The sequence below is a fragment of the Miniopterus natalensis genome, chromosome 17, assembly GCF_054644295.1.
Source record: "Miniopterus natalensis isolate mMinNat1 chromosome 17, mMinNat1.hap1, whole genome shotgun sequence".
NCBI lineage: Eukaryota > Metazoa > Chordata > Mammalia > Chiroptera > Miniopteridae > Miniopterus > Miniopterus natalensis.
The window spans coordinates 8,460,959-8,481,239 of NC_142097.1; the positions used below are offsets into that span (position 1 = coordinate 8,460,959).

A 20,281-nucleotide genomic window follows, 5' to 3' on the forward strand; every position below is an offset into this window, starting at 1 on the left:
CAAGAAGCAACTTAAGTCTCCCTGGCGTCACCACTGCTGCAGCGTCCCCTATGAAAGGTCATGAGTGATGGGCCAAGGGTGCTGCCTGCCAGCTTTGAGGCTCCGGGATAGTGCTGAATTCTGTACCCACGTGGGGTGCAAGCACCCTCCCCTGTTCTGCACAGCACTTAGGCCTGAAACAGGCTGTCTGTGCCTCGAGTCTCTCCGAGTCCCTCCAACAGGGAGTCCCCCCTCACTGGCTGGGCAGGGAACAGGCAGTGCAGGCCTTGAGATTTTCCAACTGCCGTGCTGAGGACCCTGCTCAGTGCAAAAAGCAAGGTGGGGAGGCTATATCCAGATATCCAGAAACCCACCCAAACCTCCTCTGATCTTCCGTCAAAAACCACCACCCTTCACAATAGCCAAAAGGTGGAGACAAGCCAGGTGTACATCAGACGAATGGGTAAACAATATGTGGCATATCCACTCAGGGGGATATTACTCGGCCCTTATAATGAGGGAAATTCTGGCACGTGTAAACATAGACGAACCTTGAGGACATTTTGCTAAGTGAAATAAGCCAGTCACAAAAAGACAAGTTCCACTTATACCCAGAGTCATCCAGTGCATAGAGACAGAGTGGCGTGGTGGTTGTGGGGGGCTGGGGAGCTAGTGCTGAATGGGTGCAGCGTTTCAGTTTTGCAGGATGAAAAATTCTGCAGACAGACTGCACAATGTGAGTGCACTTGACTGTGCGCTTTAAAATGATTAAGGTGGTAAATTTTACATTACATATGTCTCACTACAATGAAAACAAAGCTGAAAACCAACACCCTCCGAAATCTATGCCCTGGGGAGGACTGGGATGGGAGCACGTCCCAGCTCTGTGCTTTCTCACTTGGCTCCCTCAGGCCGCAAGTACTCACGTGGATGCCACTGGCTGGAGTGCACCAACTCCCCAGGGAACATCGAAGAAGACTGTGAGGATGCCAGATGGCAGGGCTGGGGAGGGTGGGTACCATGATGGGGGGGGCACTGCTCATTCTGACTCTGCACACCTCAGTTAGCCATGGACAGGGCGCTGGCCCTCCCCCCATCTGCCTCACCCCGGCCTTCTCCCTCACAGCCCTAGGCAGCAGCCACTGGTGTGAGGGGACCCCTAGGGTGGCAAAGCCACTGTGCCAGGACCATGCGGGAGGGCTGCACTGCATTCATTTCAGCAGGGGCAGTGGTGACAGTAGAAGGGACAGTGAGAGCCAGGCTGTTCGGTACATCTGGGACACAGGGGACAGCAAGCTCATCCAGCGCAGGTTCCACGTGGGGCTGGCAGTCCTGCGAGGAGAGCCTCAGCAGCGCAGGTGAGCGTGCCCGCAGGCTCTGGGGGTGGCGGGTGCAGGACAGTGTCCGAGAGCAGGAGCTCTGGATGGGCTGCCCGGGTTCGAATCCCAGCTCGGCTGCTGGCTGCCTACATGCATCCTTGAGAAAGTCCCTTCACCTCTCTGAGCCTCAGTTTCTCATCTAGGAAATAGGAACAATAGTAATAAAAAGATCAAATGGCCGGATTCACACAAAGCACTTGCAACAGTGCCTGACATGGTATCAGTATTTATTAAACATTAGCTTTCACCGTTTGCTAGAGAATCACCCAATCCCTGGAGAATCACCCAATTCCTGGAGAATCACCCAATCCCTAGAGAATCAAAAGTGACCTTGTTCGACTTTTAAGGGTCTAGGGCTGGAAGGCTGCCTTGGGAAGCAGACCTGTAGCACCATCCATGGGAAGGGACCCCTCTGAGGAGCACCTTCCAGAAGCAAAACCCTTAACAAGTTAAACCATCTCTGGCTGCCCTTGACATAACCCAGCAAAGGAAATATTGTTTCCTCAGCTCACAAATGAGGAAACTGAGGCTCAGAGAGGTTTCCGTTTCATAGGTGACAAACCCATTCCCTTCCCCACCCTACTACTCGGTCCCGATTCGTCAACATCTTTTGAACTCCTGTGGGTTTGGCAGGTTGGTGGTGAGGGAAACGGTGAAGGGAGAGGAGAAAGAGGGAAGGGGAGGGTGGGTATTTGGAGCACGTGTTTCAGGAAAGAGTGTTCCTGCCTCTTGGACTCCTCGGTGATGGGAGCCTGGCTGCACCCCAGGCCCCTGCTGCGTGATGCTCGCCCTTCCCGCTGGAAAAGCACAGCTGGGTGTGGGAAGGAGAGGACCGTCCCCTCCCAGTTTCTCTCTTGACCTCAGGCTCATTGCTTAAGTCCTGTGGAGCTCTTTACTTTTCCTGGGGCATCTAGTTTCCTTTTCTTTTCCCACCCTCGGAGCATTGCTTTTTAGTCCCCTCTCTTCTATATCTGGTGGTACCTGTATTTCTGATAAGCTCTCCCATGCCCCAGGGTAGAGCAAAGCCCTCTGGACGGGGGACTCATTGTAGCTGGAATGAATTCACTAAAAACCATGTCCATATGGCCACAGGGCTCGGAGCAAGGGGATGCGAAGCTGCTGAACCGCAGGGTAAGAGCTGAGATGAAACCAAAACTAGGGAACACACAATAATGGCTGTAACAAGGACAGTGTGGGGTGTGGGCTCGGAAAGGAGGAAGAGCTTATTTACAGCTCGGGGCCGGGGAAGCTTTCGGAAGGAGGTGGTGGCTGCACAGGCCTCATAGCGGAGCTGGTTGTAACAGATGGAGATCGGGCATGAAGATACGCCAGACAGACAGCAGAGTGAGCAAGGGTCCGAGGCAGGACAGCCCAGTGCCTGTATCCGAACACAAAGCAGGGAGAGGAGGCAGCCTCACACAGAAGAACTTAACTCCCCGGGCTCTCGCTGTCACCCGAGGCCTCGCCTCCCCTGCAACATAAGGTCATGGTCACTCCAGGACAAGGAACTGGATGGGACAACATCCCCTAGTATGAAAAGCCTAATTGGGAAAATTAGAAGCGTCACTATTTGTAATGCCAGAGAGGCAAGGCCATGGTAGAAGCTGAACTTGAGAACAGGAGTTAGGAAAGCAGGTAGATGGGAACTGCCTCCCCAGGGACACGGGGACTGGGAGAAAGGACTTCTTGTGGGCTGGGCTTGAGGAGAGGAGGGGATTGGAAACCTCATCTCTTAAGCAACAGAGAAGCTATGAGATTGAGGCAGGAGCAGACCAGCTGCAAACTATCTACCTGCATATGGCATGTGCCTCGTTATATTTCTACAAGCACTATGCAGACAGATGATAAATTGCCCCTGGGCTTCCTGATTTAAAAAAATAGAAAGGTTACCCAGGTGGGAGGAGGGGGCTTTGTCAGCCTAAAACAGGAAAGTGCAGTCAGGGTCTGTGCACGGATCTTTCAGGCTTCTTTTTCCAGAGATGGGAGTTCCCTTGGCGCTTTTGTCAGCCCTGGAGTGTTTACCACACACCACCTTCTCGTGGGTCACAGCACTGAGAGGCTCTCATATGTTGTCAGGAACTCATGCAGAAGTCCCCGGAGGGTTGCTGCTCTCAGTGATTCACGGACAAGGCCAAATGGAAACACAGAATGTATTGACCCCTTTCTGATTTATGTGCATCTTATATACTTGATGTCAAGCCAGAAAGAGACTTTACTAAGAGCCTTGGTGGGCTTACTCAAAAATCACTCCACAGAGATGCCTGTTAAGATATTCCTTGTAAAACTAAATAAAAAGAATTTGAATAGTTAAATGAATTTGGAAAATGTCAGCTATTATGTTTTCTTCTGGGGAATTCACAATGCACATTAGTCCATTAAAATATCTGAGAAGTCCCACAATAAAGAAACCGGTCACTGTTCCATCTCCCAGTATTTCCTCAAATTAGTTGACTGTAGAAAAAAATATCTGTGTAAAAATAAGGGTTAAGATTCTGAGAGGAGTGTTCAGTGGAACAGTCTTTGGAAAAGGCTGATCTAGAACAACAGACTCATTTTTCTGATGGCAGAGCTGGAGGTAAAAGGGCCCCCATGGAAGACTGTGTGGCCAGATACTGATAGAGGAGACGAGGGGATCACATTTCTTAACTTAGCCAGACTTGGCCTGTTACCCACAATACCCAAAACTTAGGTGAAGGGAATTAATTGTCTTATAATTATCAACAAAATTATTGTCAAATAATTATCAATAATTATTATTATCACAAGCCCTGGGAGATTCAGAGGCAAATGCGAAGGCACCCAAATAGTGCGTTAGAGAGAGGTCAGCAAGGGTGAGGGGCACCAAGGAGACCTGGCCATAAGGACTCCAGCCTGAGAGGATGCTCCTGCCTCCCAAGAAAGGGGCTCACTGGATACTTTCCCTCTGAATCAACTCCCTCTCTGACCCCTGGAGGTTGACCCCCCTGGGGACCTTCACCCGAGTGCTAGTTCAGGACAGCCTCTGCATGAGTCACCTGGAACAGCTCTGCGCTTCCTTCCCTATACCTGACATGCCTTTAAGGGGGGCCAGCACCTCTGAAATGAACATTTGAAATGACGTTGTCCTGTTGGACAAAATGCCCTTCCCTTAGGAGAACGAAGCAGTCAGCAAAATGTGTTCATTTCAGATTCTATGCTGCTCTGCCAAGCTCAAAAAGTTTAAGGACAGGGGCCTGGGCACCCCATGAAGGGTGGGGGAACAAGCAAAGGAGGCACAACAGAGGCCATCTCTGGGGACTCGGACACCACCTCCCAGGCTGGCTGGCTGCGCCGCTTGGCCGGCCAAGCACTGTCGAGCTATGTAGCAGCCGCCACTCTGGCTTCATGGGATTTGTAAAGATTTTTCTTTTTAATCCTGCTGGCCTGTTCAAAAGGAACACCACTTCTGAGGATTGGTAGTAATCTAGGGGTCACTGTGGTCTCTGTCTGCGCTCACCCTTCTAAGCCATTGTAAATTCCCTTCTCTCCTGGGCTAGCCGCGGCCTCCTCCCGCCCTGCCCCTGGCTCCGTACCTGGCCTCTGCCCTGCTCCATGAGAAAAGGCAGCCTCTTCAGAAGACAGGACGGACCCGTAGTCGTCCCTGCACCGTGTGGAAAGACAGCAGGTGGTGACGAAGAAAAAGACACTGGGGTCTCAAGTGGGAAACCCCAGTTTCATTCCTGGCTCTCCCAACCTGTTTGAGCCTGGCCATCAGATCTGCAATATCTGGACGTTTGTACTTGCCTCTTTTATCAATAATGAGACACGAAAACAAGTGTAAGGCAGTTCACAAGCTACTTTCACATTGGAGGACTTTTATTATACCCATTTTGCAGATGAAGAAAGTGAGGCTCAGAGAGGTCAAGAAACTTCCTGGGATTACTGCCTGTGGCAGAGCCAGGCCTTCGGATGTAACTGCCACATTCCCTGCCTGATGTCCATCTGCTGCTCTCACTGCCGCCTGACTCAAAGGGTTGTAATGAGGATGGGATGAGATGACATGGGAAAAGGGCCGCAGCAGCCCCACCGTGTTCTGTGAGTGCTGAGATTCCCCCAGTGCTATGGGGCCTTCCTGGTAGAACTCAGGTCCAGTGGCTACTGTGATCATAATACCACCACTGCTGCCAAAATCAGAGAGTCAACCAGGAAAAAGTGATCGACTACATCAATCCAAAGTTCACTTAAATGAAAAGCTATGAGGCCCCTGCTGCTGAGGATTAGCAGCTGGGTCCCTGACTCTGGCCCTCAGCCCCGGGGTGCGCATGCCCTCCTTCGGGCCACTTGTGGACAGTTATATGACAGATGAACTGCTACACATGCAAGTTGGAAAGTATCCCAGCAGAGGGGTGGTGCTGGAGTGCAAGGAGTGAGGCCCAGAGTTAGGAGGACGAGCTGGCAAATCTTAAGGTTGACAGCCTCTAGGAGATATTGCTGGTCCGGTTCCAGACCACCTCAATAAAGCTAATATCAAAATAAAGCGAGTCACTTGAATTTTTTGTTTCCCAGTGCATATAAAAATTATGTTTACACTATGCCGTAGTCTATTAAATGTGCAATAGCTTTAAGTCTTAAAAAACAATGTACATACTAGTTAAAAATACTTTATTGCTAAATAATGCCAACCATCATCTGAGCCTTCAGCGAGCTGTAATCTCTTTGCTGGTGGAGGGTCTTGCCTTCAACATGTAAAAATCACAATATCTGCAAAGCGCAATAAAATGAAGCACAATAAAACCTGCACTGCCCAACAGGGCTCGTTTTATTCCAAAAAGGTTTAAGTGCATATTAACTGTGAGAGAAGTTTCCTATCTATTATCTCAGTTAATTTGCAAAGCAAGGCTAATGTGGGGACTATTGGACCACTTTTAGGAAAGCCATTCCTTTGAAGAGTGGATGACCTATACCCTCAGCTTTTGCATCTTGATCCATTGTAGCTGCTACCAGCCCCGATGGGGAGCAGCTCCCTGTTCTCAGACATTTTCGCACCCCTGGCACCTTCCCTACTGTCCCGCTAGATTGCTTTAGGTCAGTGATGTGGTGGGCACAATGTTGACCTGACCTCTGCAGACCTGAGCTCTAATGCTGCAACTGCTCTACCTGTTGGTCTCTTACCAGTCATTGTGCCCCTGAGATCTCTGGATACACTCCTGTAAACTGGGTGATTCCCCAGGCTCTTCCCACTCCACAGTCTATGAATCAATTTTGGGCTAAAGTTTTAATGGGGATAAAGTGGGTACCCACCTGGGGCAGAACCCCACAGGGGGACAGTCCTCCATCTGTCACTCACCCCCAAACCAGAATTTGGCTACATCCATACACCAAGTGGATATTCACGGACTGAGCTCTTTCAAAGGAACCGCACAGCTAAGGCAGTAATGCGTGTTTCGCCAGCAGTTGTGTAACATGACAATGATAAAGGCAAAGCACACCTCCCAGGGGCACAAAATAAGTTTACTGGTGGCTCCCGCCCGGTACCTGGTGCGTGCGCAGTGAATTCTTCCTTTCCTTTCATACTCCAGAAAGCATGATGGAATGCGAGTAACTGGGTCACTTAGTAACAGAGATAGTTCTGAATCTGTTCAAATTCATTTTAAAAAATCATTACTAACTTTGTTCCTTTCCCTCTAACCAGAAACAAATTATCTGAGACTAGTATCGTAATGGATGCTGTTTGGGAGGCTGCGAAAGACTGGTCTGAGGCTGGAGGTATTAGTCCCGCTGGGCTAGGTTCTGCTGCAGTGACAAACAACCCCCAAATCCCAGTGGTTTAAACCAACGAATTCATTTGTAGCTCATTCTATGTGTACTTTTCAGGGTGACAGGGGATGTCTTCTCACTGTAGCCACTCAGGGACCCAGGCTGATGGAGGCTCTATCTAGACATGTGCTTCTGTGATCACAGAGGCAAGGAAATAAAAACCAGGTGGACCATACATTGGCTTTGCAAGCTTCTGACCAGAAGCGACTCGCCTCACTTCTGCTCCCAATTCATTGGCCTAAGAAAGTCACGTGGCCAAGCCTGGCTACCCTAGGGTAGGATTGTATCATGTTCCCATGGGAAGTGAGGGGCACTACATGTCTGTGAACAATAAAACAGTGTGCCACACTCCCCAATCCTTGTTCATAATGACCCTGGATACACTCAAGGAACTAGGTACTCCCAACAGCATCACTCCAACAGGCACACTCCCCACAGCCTGCCCCAGAGGGAACTGCAAAGCTATATACTAGGTGCTTGCTATATACTAGGTACATTCTTACTTAGTCATACCATAGCCTCCTGAGATATCTAGCATAGAGAAGTTAGGTAACTTGCCCAGGGTCACACAGCCATTAAGTAACAGAGGTCTGAACCCAGGCAGGGTTTCTCCACAGACTCACACCTAACCACTGTACTAAATCAGGCAATTTCTGTTTTCAGAGCCAGTGGACTCCCTTCCCAGGGTTGATAACACACATTGATAAATTTTATTCACCATCTGTGCCTACCCCCTTTCTTTTCATCAGTCGTCCATAGCATCATTGCTTCCCCCAATGGGATTAACTCAGCCACCATTCCAGTGGACCAGCTATTCTGCTGAACTCCCCACCCACAGGAAAGAGCCAGCCTGAAGCTTTGCAGTTCCCTCTGGGGCAGGCTGCGGGGAGTGTGCCTGTTGGAGAGGTGCTGTTGGGAGCACCTGCGAACATTGTGAGGATGGCTACAGAGGCATCCGCCTTGAACCAGTGGACCCAGACCTGTGATAGCTCACCGTGGAGCCCAGCAGGATGGCACTGGTCAACATCAGAAGGATATCCAGGACCTCAGCCCCGATGACAGCCACAGCACAGCTGCCAAGTGTAGGGAGACAGAGGTGCTGGGCATGTGGAATTCAGCACTATCAGGATATTCAAGTCTTAGGTTTAGGTCACTTCTACAACAACAAATAAACAACAAACCCCAAGGGTGAGACACAGATACCTCTGCCGAATCTGGGAAAGCTGGCAATGAAAGGGGGCTCCTAGGGCTTGAAAGAGGAGTTTGTTAGCTGGGAACAAAAAAAATCAAAGAAGTAAAGCAAAACTCTGATTCGAGTACATGAAAGATACTAGGGTCTCCATGTTCCAGTTTGAAATGGTAGCTTCTCAAAAATGATTATCCAAGTTTGGTGTACATAAGACCAGAGAATTTCTTTTTTCATCTTCTGTGTTCTCCAAGCAGCTTTTAGAGCAACTTAGTTTGGTCTCCTAAGCGGGCCTTTTACCAAGAAAAGAACCCTGAACAATGACTTCATTTCTCGGGCTGGATACACAAAGCTCTGTAAGCTAATTAGAATCAGGCCAGTGGGTAGATCCCTTCTGGGCTTGGTGAGTATAAAACACCTTTCCCAAGTCTTATCATCAGTGACTAGGATGTCAAAATCCAATGTCTGGATTTTCACAGCAAAGAGCCAGGCCATGGACCCTTGGAGGCTCCTCTCCAGGTCCTGACATCCCCCAAGGTCTCTCAAGGTCTTGAGTAAGCCTCTTTCTGGATGTCTCTTTTAGTTTCAACTGTGTGAATGAGATGCCTGCTAGAATGTTTAAGGATTTTTCAGTTCAGGTATATCCTAGGGACTTCAGACATTTCCATTAATATATAAATAATTGCCCCCACCAGTTAAACTGATTTCTATTTGGACCACTGAAGCCGATCCCCAGTTGGCCACTGGCCACTGGCCACCATACAGTTGCTAAGTTAAAACGTATTTGTACTAGAGTCCCTGCAAAAGGACAAAGCAATGAAACAACTAATATTTCAAAGTAAAATTCAAGGAAACTTTCTTGAATGAAAGAACAAAATCTATATATGGAAAGCTCCCTCCATGTAGCTGGAAAAAATGTTACAGTACCTTCACATCCCAGACATACCCTGCTAAAACTATTAAAGAAGAAAGTCCTCTGGGTCTCCAGGCACAAAGACCAAGTCACTTACAAAGGAAAGAAAATCACAATGGCACTGACTTCAGTCCCCACTGATAACTGCCATGCGAATCTAGTGTTGTCAGAACGTATTCAGATTTTTGTGTAAAGTATCCTAGTTTTTAAGTTTTAGCAGACAATTCACATTAAAAAATATAATATAACAAGACACTGTAGAGTGTGGCTTAGGTCCCGCCTCTGTGCTGTCACATTGGTGCCTCTAAGCATAGGGACACAGGGGCGTGATAAGTGGAAAGAGGTGGTTATGGAAGAAATGACACAGCCGGGGGACACATAGCACTGCATGGATTCGTGACTATAAGAAATTAGTGACTACATGAAACATGAAGACTGCTCAGAAGGGGTCAAGGAGGATGCCAGTGGGCTCTTTGCTTCCAACTCGTGCCAGGTAGAGACTCCCCATCCCTAACTGGGGCTCACAAGGCTTTCCTGCTCAGGGCCCCTGGGCATGGTGGCCCGCATGATGTATGCAACCATTTCCAAATCACTGTGGACCTTGGACTAGAGGACTGGAGGCCGCACACATGGGACCATGGTTGGTCATACTGCTGAGTTGTCGTCCAGGGTGCTCCAGTTCTGACGGACCAGCAAGGGTCCACGTAGGTGTTGGAGGACCATCAACCTTGGTCACAGCTCTGCCACCTGCTACTCTTGTGACCAGGTTAGTTTCTTAACCTCTCTGTAGCTATTCCCTCATCTGTGAAGTGGGGATGCCAGTCTCAAATGTTTTCATAGATTTAAAGAACTTATGTTTCTAAAATGCTGGCACAGCCCTAGCCAGTTTGGCTCAGTGGTTAGAGTGTCAGCCCTGGGACTGAAGGGTCCCGGGTTTGATCCTGGCCAAGGGCACGTACCTCAGTTGTAGGCTCAATTCCAGGCCCTGGTTGGGGTGCATACAAGAGGCAACCAATCAATGTGTCTCCCTCACATCAATGTTTCTCTCTCTCTCTCTTCCACTCTCTCTGAAAAATAATGGAAAAAATATCCTTGGTGAGGTTTAAAAAAATAAAAATTAAAAAAATGCTTGCCACAGAGTAAAATCTTAAAGAAATGAAGTCATTGTCATTCCATTCTTAAACACAGCTTAGGGGGAAAAGTCCTGAGCTATGACTCCTAATAAATACTTTAATGGGTAGAGACTCAGCCGCTGTTCCTGACGGAAAGACAAGGCCATGTCACAGAACTTGTGTCTCTAGCAGAAAGACTCGGCCAGGTCGTACAAGGCCACAGCGTTCTCTCTGACGAGGACTCTGAGCGATAGCTTCGTGTTACACATACATGTACATACACTTACATTCATCCTGTACAACTCCTGGGTTCCTTTCTTCCTTGTAAAATAGCACAGCCGACCGCGGTTCCAGGGTTTGGTGACCATGCCTGTGTTACTGTTACCCGTAAGCTTCTTGACCGCCAGGCCATACTTAAGGATGGCGGGAAGCTCTGGAGAGGGGTCAGAACTTACCCAACTCATAGGCTTGTTTGGTAGGTAACTGAGTATGAAGCCACCTATTTTACCTGAAAATTCAAGTCCACGAAAACATACACAGATGTCAGGTTAGAGAGGCTCTCAGCAACCCCTCTGCTGGGTTCTGTGAAAGATGCCAAGTGAGGACCATCATCTCAGAAGGCACGAGGCTTCCAGAGGGAGGAGACAGAAAAACAGCAATGCCCAGTGCCAGTGTCTTGGTTGGAGCCAGCAACAATGACAAAAAGTAACAGGTGTGGCAGATGCTATGCTGAGCACTTCCCACGGGTGAGCTCCCTGAGTCCCTCACAGCCACCCTGCGGCCCTGCTCCTGTTGCTCCAGTTTTGCAGATGAGGTGACATGTCCAGCTTAAGGCTGCACAGTTAATAAGAGATGGGCGCAAACCCCCAGGGCAACTGAGCACGATGACTCCAGAATTCGCTCTTAACCACCCGTCTGCAAGGACACACTGGCTGGGCTCTGAAACTTGTGATACAAAAGCCAGGTCCAAATTGGGTAGAACTGGGAGCTGGATTTTCACCAGACTGACCGCAGCAGGAAGCCCCGGAACGTAGCCCCACACCCTGTCCTCACTGTGCCTTTTGTGACAGCCTCGCCTGGGGCTCCGTGGCCCTCTGCGAGGCCGTGACCGCCCTGGCCCTGGGAGATACGCGGCAGCCCGCCTGGGCTCATGGAGAAGCAGGGGGCACAGAAAGGCAGCCAGCGCTGTCAACACAAATTCCTGGAACCCGAGGCTTCGGGAAATGTTTGGGAAACAGAAGCTGCTCCCAGCCTCATGGGGCACGTCCTCGTGAGTTCCCTGCCATCTGCCCCCAGGGGCCCCAGTCCAGGTGTCCATGTGCGAGCCATGCTGTGGCTGCCGGAGCTGCACAGGACCAGCCGGGCCTCGTGTCCACAGTGATCACCCCTGGGGTGGGCTTCAGACGGCTGCAGCTCCCACTCACGTCTCATCCTTCACTAAACGCCTTTGGCTTCAGCCTCTACTTCCAGCATCTCTAAGTGGGATAATGCTCACTGAAGATATCAATCATTGACACTCTAGTTTAAATGAACATCTCCAGCTTTCCTGGCAGTGAGTTTAATAAATGAGCACTAAGCGGAATGGAGCTGCAGGAGGGAGGGAGCGAGGCTTTTGCTGCAAAGAATGTAACTGTCGCCCACCCAGGTCTGCTAACAGAAGAGTCCAGAATTTTTTCCTTTACTGACACACACAAATGGGTAGTATGTGTAACTATCCCATACTTTCTTTTTCATTTTCATCGAAAAGACATGAATTTAAAAATAAGTTTTGTGTTATGTTTAAAACTATTTTTTCTTTTAAATTTTCCAGTTTCTACCTACAGTAAAATCTGTTTGCAAGGATACTGAAGGGATGAAACAAAATGAGGACAGTGGAATGGAATGGCATCTTATCTCAGCTACGGGGAACAAATGTTTGAACGGTTGTGCTTAAATTGCCAGGCACTTTTGCTTCTAAAAATAAACAATGCTAAGTGGCAAGTCTCGTTTGAAGCAGTAGGGTACTGCATGTTCCCTGAGGTGCTCAGTTACAATATTGTGTAAATTCATCTTATATTTTATATCTTATATCTCAATAAAGTAACACTTTATTAAGGCCACAGGTTAGACACATAATTTGAGATTTGGGGGAAATGGACTGCCAAATTCTAGCAATGCTAAATATGTCCTTGCTCAGATTCATTCAAAAATGTATTTAGTGAACACATCATTTCTGGAAAAAAAAAAAAGCTGTTTCAAATGAAATCCCTCAATCTGCTTATGCTGAACTGTAACATTTATACTGTCGGAGACTAAGGGAAAACCCAGCCCCCTTCTTCATGTCTGGGCTACACTCAAGCACCTGCCTAACAGATGATAGTCCCATGGAAGTCTGTGTTTTGTGGCATGCAGCCTATTTGAAGAGATATAAAATGGAGTTTTCCAGAATAAGCCCCGTACAGAGAAGGCTAGCTGGGCCCCAGGGCGTCTGTTCACCCAGAGCAGAGGGTTTGCGCCCACAGCCTCTGCCCTCCCCAGGGTGCGTGCCCTGGCCTATGACTCGTCGCCCCTGCCTACACCCTGTGTCACCATCACACCCAGTCAGAGTCTGAGCCTAGCGAGAAGGACATGCCCTGGAAATGTTTCTAAGCGCTCACTCACTTAGTGCTCTAAAAAAGCTCCTATCTGTGGAGGATGCAGCTGAAGGTGCCGAGGAAGGAGTGAGGGCCCTGAAGCCACGTGAGGGACGCCGACGCCATCGGATGGCAGAGGTGGCGCCTGGGGAGAGGAGCCTTGATCAATCCCACACCCGGGCAGGCGGAGGCTGGCCTCAGAACCGATCCTGTGCCACGTCCTCTGAGCCCCCGAGGCACTTTTAAATCTTTTTAATGCCGATTTTATTAAAGTTTAACATATGTAGAGAAAAATACACAAATCCTAAGTGGAGAGCCTAATGAATTTTCCAGTAGTGAGTATAGCCTTGTACCACACCCAGCTCAAGAGACAGACAGAGGCATCCCGTTTTCTCCTACCTTTGCTCGAACACAGACCCAGGCAGATTTTAATTCCTTCGTAGAGTAAGATAATTTATTTAAATATCTGCTCCCTCTTACAGATTGTAAAGTACTTGTCTATGGCAAGAACTATTCTTTGTACCCCCAGCATTTAGAACAATGGTTGGCAAATAGAGCCCCCCCCCACACACACACATACAGACATATATGGAAGTATGTATATGGGTGTATATGTTAAGAATCTATCTATCAAATGAGTGTGTGTGTATGTGTGTGTGTGTACACTCTATCAAGTAGAATTTTTTAGCATTTTGTGGGAAGTAATATAGCTCATGGCCAAGAGCATGGACTCTGGAGCCAGGCGGACTGAATATAATTCCCAGCTCCTCGTCTTGACCTTGGGAGAGTCACTTGTCTCTCCGAGCCCGGCTTTCTCGTATGGAGAACACTCCTGTCTCTTTGAAGAGTGGTGGGGACTTAGCATGCTGCTACGTGCGAAGGTCTTAGAGCAAGGCCTACAATTCAGCACAACGGGACGATGAACTGATAGTACCTGCATGTGCAAAGCACTGCTTAGGTCCCTGAGTATTCAAGAAACTAGAGAGAATCGGAGCCCTTGCCAGTGAGTTGGGGGAACAGCACCAAAATCACAGTGACCCTGTCCCAGAGAAAGCCAGGACCAAATGAGTGCAAATCTGCCAAGCGTTTTTAGCCTGGAAGCCAGCCCTCCTCAGTCAGCCATTCAGAGAATTTGATCAGGTGCCTGCTCTGTTCCGGGCACCCCACCACTTCTCTTAGGAGGAAGGGCTCAACCTCTTCTTTTCCTGGCACTAGGAATGCCCATCTGGGGTCCGTCGTTACAGAGCCGGCCCATGTCTACTGTCTACACAGTGCACCGGCAGAAGAGGCAGTTTCCAGAGCAGCGGTTAATCTGCAAACCAACCGCCATCGGGAAGAACCAGTTCTGGCGCTCGGTGGCCTTCCCGACCAGGCCCGGAACTCAGGAGGCGAGGGGGGATGCCTCCGCTTTACACAGTGGGTGGCAAACGAGGGTGGCAGCTGACCCAAGGCGGCTGGGCAAGAAGAAACAAGGTGCTCGGAGATGAAGGACTGAGGAGGCAGCAGTCCGATGCCAGCAGGCCAACTATTTCCAGATTAGCGAATTCAGCCCCGAGCTCACCCAGCTGGCTCAGAGTCTGTCTCACTGATTATGGTCTTGGAATTGGCAGCGTAGCTGCGTTTCTGTCATCAGACAAGCCCCGAGGGGAGCCACACCTGGGAGGCGGGCTGAGGGGGGCTTCTTCGAAGACCAGCATAAGGTTAGCGGGCCTGCCACGCAAACATTTTTCATTCCTTCAACTTTGTGTGGTGTCGTGGAGACGCAAGCATGGCCGAGAACGCACTGCTGCCTTCGGGGCCAACTGTAGAGACGAGTCAGTGCTGTGCGGCAGGAGGGACGTTGGGGGGACTGGAGAACAGCCAAGGTTAAAAGTTAAAGGACATTTCTGTCACTTAGATGGCTGACCAACTGTATTATCCGCTCTTCTTAAATCAACCACTGCACCAGAAAGAAAGAAATAAGGTACCGCATGAAAAACTAGGTGCTTGTTTTTGTAAATGGTCACATGAAGCGTGAGAGAGACATCTTTTCCCAGGGGACAACATGGAAGGAAAGAAGACAGCAACTTGAACATAGAATTTGGGAGGCCAGATGAGGTCATAAGATATCAGGATCCATCTGCTTCTCTCTCTTTTTATTTTATTTTCTCTTTTCAATTAGGAAATATTTCAATATTATAAAATAATGTAACAGACATGTGTGTACCCACCAGTCAGATTTGTCAGAAGTAAAGGCTTTGTCATGGTTGTCACAGATCTTTTTTAAAAAAGAAGAGCCCCGGCCGGTGTTGCTCAGAGGTTAGAGCATCGGCCTGTGCACCGAAGGGTCACGGGTTCAATTCCCAGTCAAGGGCACGTACCTGGTTGCAGGTTCGCTCCCCTCGCGCAGGAGACAACCAGTCAATGTGTCTCTCTCACATCGCTGTTTCTCTCTCCCTCCCTCCCTTCCACTCCCTTCCAGACTTCTTTCCTAAGAAGAGCAGTAAAGTAGACAGGGATTTGGAACAAGAATCTCTTTGTAGACTAAAGAGTGTGTTTGGGTTGGAACATCTCCTGTCTGTGGCAATTAAGTTGAAAGAAAAGGAAACCCCCGCCAGCTTAGCAGACCTGACTTTTCACTGGGACACCTAAAACTTCCCTGAGACCTGTGAGTGCAAACATAATTCCACGCCAGAGGACCCTCTGCCTTGTGCTGCCTCTTCCCCGTCGCTAGGGTCATGGGTCAAAGTTGAAGCTGCCTAATGTTACCCAACCAAGCTCTGAGGATCTTGCAGGCTTGTGGCTCTGAGGATCTTCCAAGCTTGTGGCTCTTTAGTCTGAGCCTCTTTCAGACTTGGTGAAGCCATACAAGGTGTGCAGAAGACTGTGCTTTCAAAGAGTAAGGTACAGGGAGTTTGGGTGAATCATGAACCACCTTGCAGGGCTGGCTCATTACGGAACCACTGACAGTAAGGCTGACGGAGAACTGAAAACTCAGGAGAACCTTCACAGAGTCCTGTCGACAGCACCAGTGACTCTACGTCCCTAAAGCTGAGGTCACTTCTCAGACTTTGTCTTACTTGACCAATTAGCAGCATCAAACACAAAATGTCATCTCTCTTCTTAAAAGACTATCCTCATTTGACCCCAGGACACTGCTCTCTTGTGTCTCCGCCACCACGCTGGCCACACCTTTTCGGTCTCTTTACTGATTCTTCTTCAAGTCCCCAGCCTCTCAATATTAGAGTGCAAAGGGCTCAGTCCTCAGATATCCCCTGCCCACACTCATCTCTTAGGTGACCTTATCTCATTGCATGTCCATCGATAGCACCCATCTGTGATAATTCTCAGAAGTGCATCCTAAGCCTAGACCTCTCTCTTGGACCTATCTCCAGACTGGCAGACCAAACTTTCTACTCAACACCTTCGCTTAGGTTTGACAGGGATTTCAAAATTAATACAGACCAAACCAAACTCCTAATGCACCCAGCCACTCCCAATCTTTGCCCCCTGTAACCTTCCTCCTCTCAAATAATAATAATAATAATAATAATAATAATTAAAAAATAAGGGACTCTATCCTGTTAGTTGCTTGAGCCAAAAATCCAGGAGTAAATTTTATTCCTCTCTTTCCTTTATTTCCCTCTATCCAACCTGTGAGCAAATCCTGTCTGCTGTACCTTCAAAATATGTCTAAACCCAGGCACCTCAGACCACCTTAGATGCTACCCAGTGAAGCCAAATCAAAGCCATCCTCACCGCTCACCTGAGCTACTGTTGCGAAGGTCCCCATCTGGTCTCCCTACTTCAGTCCTTGTCCCATTACAATCTATTCCTGGACCATACATATACATTAAAGTTAAATCATGTCTTTCCTCTCCTCAGAACTCTTCGAGGATCACCATCTCATTTTAAGCAAATGCCAAAGCTCTAGCCATGTCCTATAGTCCACGTAAACCCTCAATGCCCTCTCTAACCTTCTCTATGACTCGCCCTTCCCTTGTCACTGTGCAACAGTGCACTGGCCTCTTTGCTGCCCCTTGAAAATATCAAACCCACTCTGCCCCCATATAACCTCATCACTTCCTTCAGGCATCTGTTCAAATGCCCTCTTTCACCAAGACTTCCTCTGGTCACCTCTGAGAGTGACTTATTCTCCGTTTGCCTCCGCCCCTCTCCTATGATAGACACTGTGATGCGCCACCCGACTCCTCTTCAACAAGGGACTTGTTGCCCTGGGTGCTGGTAGTGCAGTCAGCAGACAGCCAGCTATCAGCCCTGCAGGGGTGGCCTCAGGTAGAGAGGCCTGATCTTGGACCTGAGCAGGTGGAAAGGCACTAGAGCATTGCCTTAACACGCCGTGATACCTACCTGTGCCGACTGGCTGCCTTTGCTCCCTGTTAAAGGGAAAAGGTGGGACTGGTTTGCAGATGAACCTGATATACTGGCATCAGCTAGAGGTGGACTGTCCCATCAAGGGTGGCTCTGACACACAGTGCAAAAGGAAAACCTTCTATGCACAGAACTTTGAACAATACCTATTGTCTGCTTTCTTTGGAAGGAAGATGGCCTGAGGTACAGATCTACTCATACCTATCAGCAGTTGGCTAACGCGTTGGCCAATAGGTCAGAGACAATGGGGAAAAAATTGGTGACAAGAAAATTGGGGGAATAGGTGTATGAACATTCCTCTTGTAATGACACCGAGTATGAACATATTTGGAACTGTGAGAATGTTCTCCAGGGAGTAATCATCACACAGGAGCTCTTACTCATCAGGTAGGCAAGTTACCCAGGCAGTTACTGTTGGTTGGCCTCTTCCCAGCCTGCCCCATGTTTGCTTAATGTGGCCATGGCATCAGAGGCTGGAGAAAGAGCCGTCAAGGTGTGTCCTCCTGCTTTGGCCCTTTATCACTGGCAGTAGCTGTGACTCCTCATGACTATAGAACCTGCTGGATGCCCACCCCCCAAGCTCCACCTCTCACTGGGCTACAGTAACTCTTTCTCCATCCCTCGTTGCTGGCCCCTGGGTGCCTCTCAGCCCTTATGTGTTTCTTTAACCCTTCCATAGCCCTGTAAGGATCTTCCATTAAAGTCTCTCCACTTGAGTGGTCCAGGGTGATTTTGTTTCCTGCCTGGACACAACTGCTCTCCTGATTTTGTTTTGCTCTTGCAGGACTTATCACCTTCTGACACACTGCAATTATTTACTTGTGGATTTATTATCCACTTCCCAAAGCAAGAGGTTAAAAACCAACCTTTATTTCATTCACAGCTGTGGTCCTCAGACTTTGAACACTGCCCAGCTCATAATAGCTGTGCAACAATAATGGTTGAAAAATAAATTAAAGAATCTGAACGATATGTATGGACAGCTTGAGTCATCTCCTGGAAGCATTAAGCTGAAATCTGGGATGTTTACTATTCTTAGGTGGAATACTGTCCAGTGGTTCACTGTTTTCAGCAGCATAGAAGACTGCACCTAGAAGGCTGCATGACTGTGTGGAAGTGGTGGTTGAGCTGTTAGGACACGTGGGTGGGTGACTGTCATCAGCTGAATCTACTTAAACAGAGGCCTGCCGTCAACACCAGAGCAGACCCAGATATAGCCTCTTTTACAAAGGATCTTGTACCTCTGGGGGCTGATCTTCAAACAAAGGACTTGTAAAGTATCAATCACAGCAGTGGCCACATTTGCACAATATTAATAAAACCAACCTTGGCATGGAGACATTATAATATTAATAATATTTTAAGGCTCCCAATGTAAGCTGTTCCTCCAAAATAATGCTCTTCAGAAGTTTTCTAATTCGTAATTTCAGTGAATTTAAAATACCTCCCTCCCTGCCTATGGGGGTGGAGTGACATACCAGGACTTAGCTCAAGGAATCCTGACACTAAGACAGTGGGTAGACTTCACATTTACCTCTTCAGTTTCCTTTTTGCAGCCAATGTCTTCAGACATGAAGGTCATCAGAGCCAAAATTCCTTATTCTGTCATCCAAAAGGCCTAATACGTTCGCATTCAAACAGTGCTCATGTCACCAAAAGCCATGTGTGTCTGCAGCAGCACTATCTGTAACAGCGCTGTAGGGCCAACCAGCCGAGTGCCCGCTCCCAGGAATAAATAAAAAATGTGAGGTGTCTTCACACAGTGAAATGAAAGATCACCAACTTCACACGACAATAATGGATGCATCTCACAAGTGTAATGCTCAGCAAAACAGAAAGAACTTGTGATCTATTTAAATATAAGGAATGTTTTCAAGCACAGGTAAGACCAACAGAGGCCTTTAAACGTTAGGAAGCAGTTACCCTTACAGCTGGGAGAGATGTGGCGGGACATGTTGCCAACGCGCTGTTTCTTGATCTGGGTGCTGATTACAGGGGCGTGTTCAGTTTACGAAGATTCAGGAAGCGTCACACTTAGGATATGTACACATTTCTAGGAGATTGCAGTCAATAAAAAGTTGCTGGTTTTTTAATGTTCCTGGTCAGTCTTAATTTCCAAGGAAGAAATGCATCTTCTCGCCCCCCTTCCCCACCCCCGCACTGCTCCTTGGCCCACTTCTTGGTCAGCCCAACCGTCCTCACCACGCAAATTAGAATGTCACTACGGTAGGCCTTCTGGGTTTAATGGTGTTAGTGCTTGAATTGGAGATTAACTATTTAAATCTCCCCATTTTTAATCCTTCTGGCTTCCCTTTGACCCAGCAACCCCTCTCCTGGGTATATACCCGAGAAACTCGTAAACATATATTCACAAAGATATATGCACCCCTATGTTCAGTGCAGCATTATTCACGGCGGCCAAAACGTGGAGACAGCCCAAGTGTCCTGCATAGAGGGCTGGGTACATGTACACAATGGACTGCTACTCAGCCATAAGAAAGGACGAGATACTGCCATTAGCGACAACACGGATGGACCTTGAGGACATTATGCTAAGTGAAAGAAGCCAGCCAGAAAAAGCTAAGAACCATCTGCTTTCACTCATATGTGGGATATGAAACTGAAACTCGCCGACACAAACAGCAGTGTGGTGGTGGCCAGAGGGAAGGGGGTAGGGGTTGAAGAGAGGCCTAATATATGGTGACGGGAGATAATTTGACTTTGATTGGTTGGCACACAGTACAATATACAGATCACGTATCATAGAAATCTGCACCTGAAACCTATATGATCCTATTAACCAATGTTATCCCAATAAATTTAATTTAAAAAAATATTTAACATTTGGGATAAGTTCCTAATATTCTTAATCATTAAAGATAACAATAGTTGTCTTCTTGTCAGACAGGGTCTATTCCAGGTTGATAGGCAGTTTCTTATTTTTCCTCCCAACA

General features: G+C 48.2%; 1 protein-coding gene across 1 annotated transcript; it reads left to right on the plus strand.

Moving 5' to 3' along the window:
- Positions 1-1,002: 1,002 nt before the first annotated feature.
- Positions 1,003-14,443, plus strand: GSG1L2 (GSG1 like 2). The gene is given in 9 exon segments (XM_087826468.1): positions 1,003-1,301; positions 1,303-1,415; positions 9,775-9,810; positions 9,813-9,884; positions 11,414-11,464; positions 11,467-11,487; positions 11,490-11,625; positions 11,627-11,736; positions 14,172-14,443. Coding segments are annotated over 9 exon segments (1,110 nt in total).
- The last annotated feature ends 5,838 nt before the right edge of the window (positions 14,444-20,281 follow it).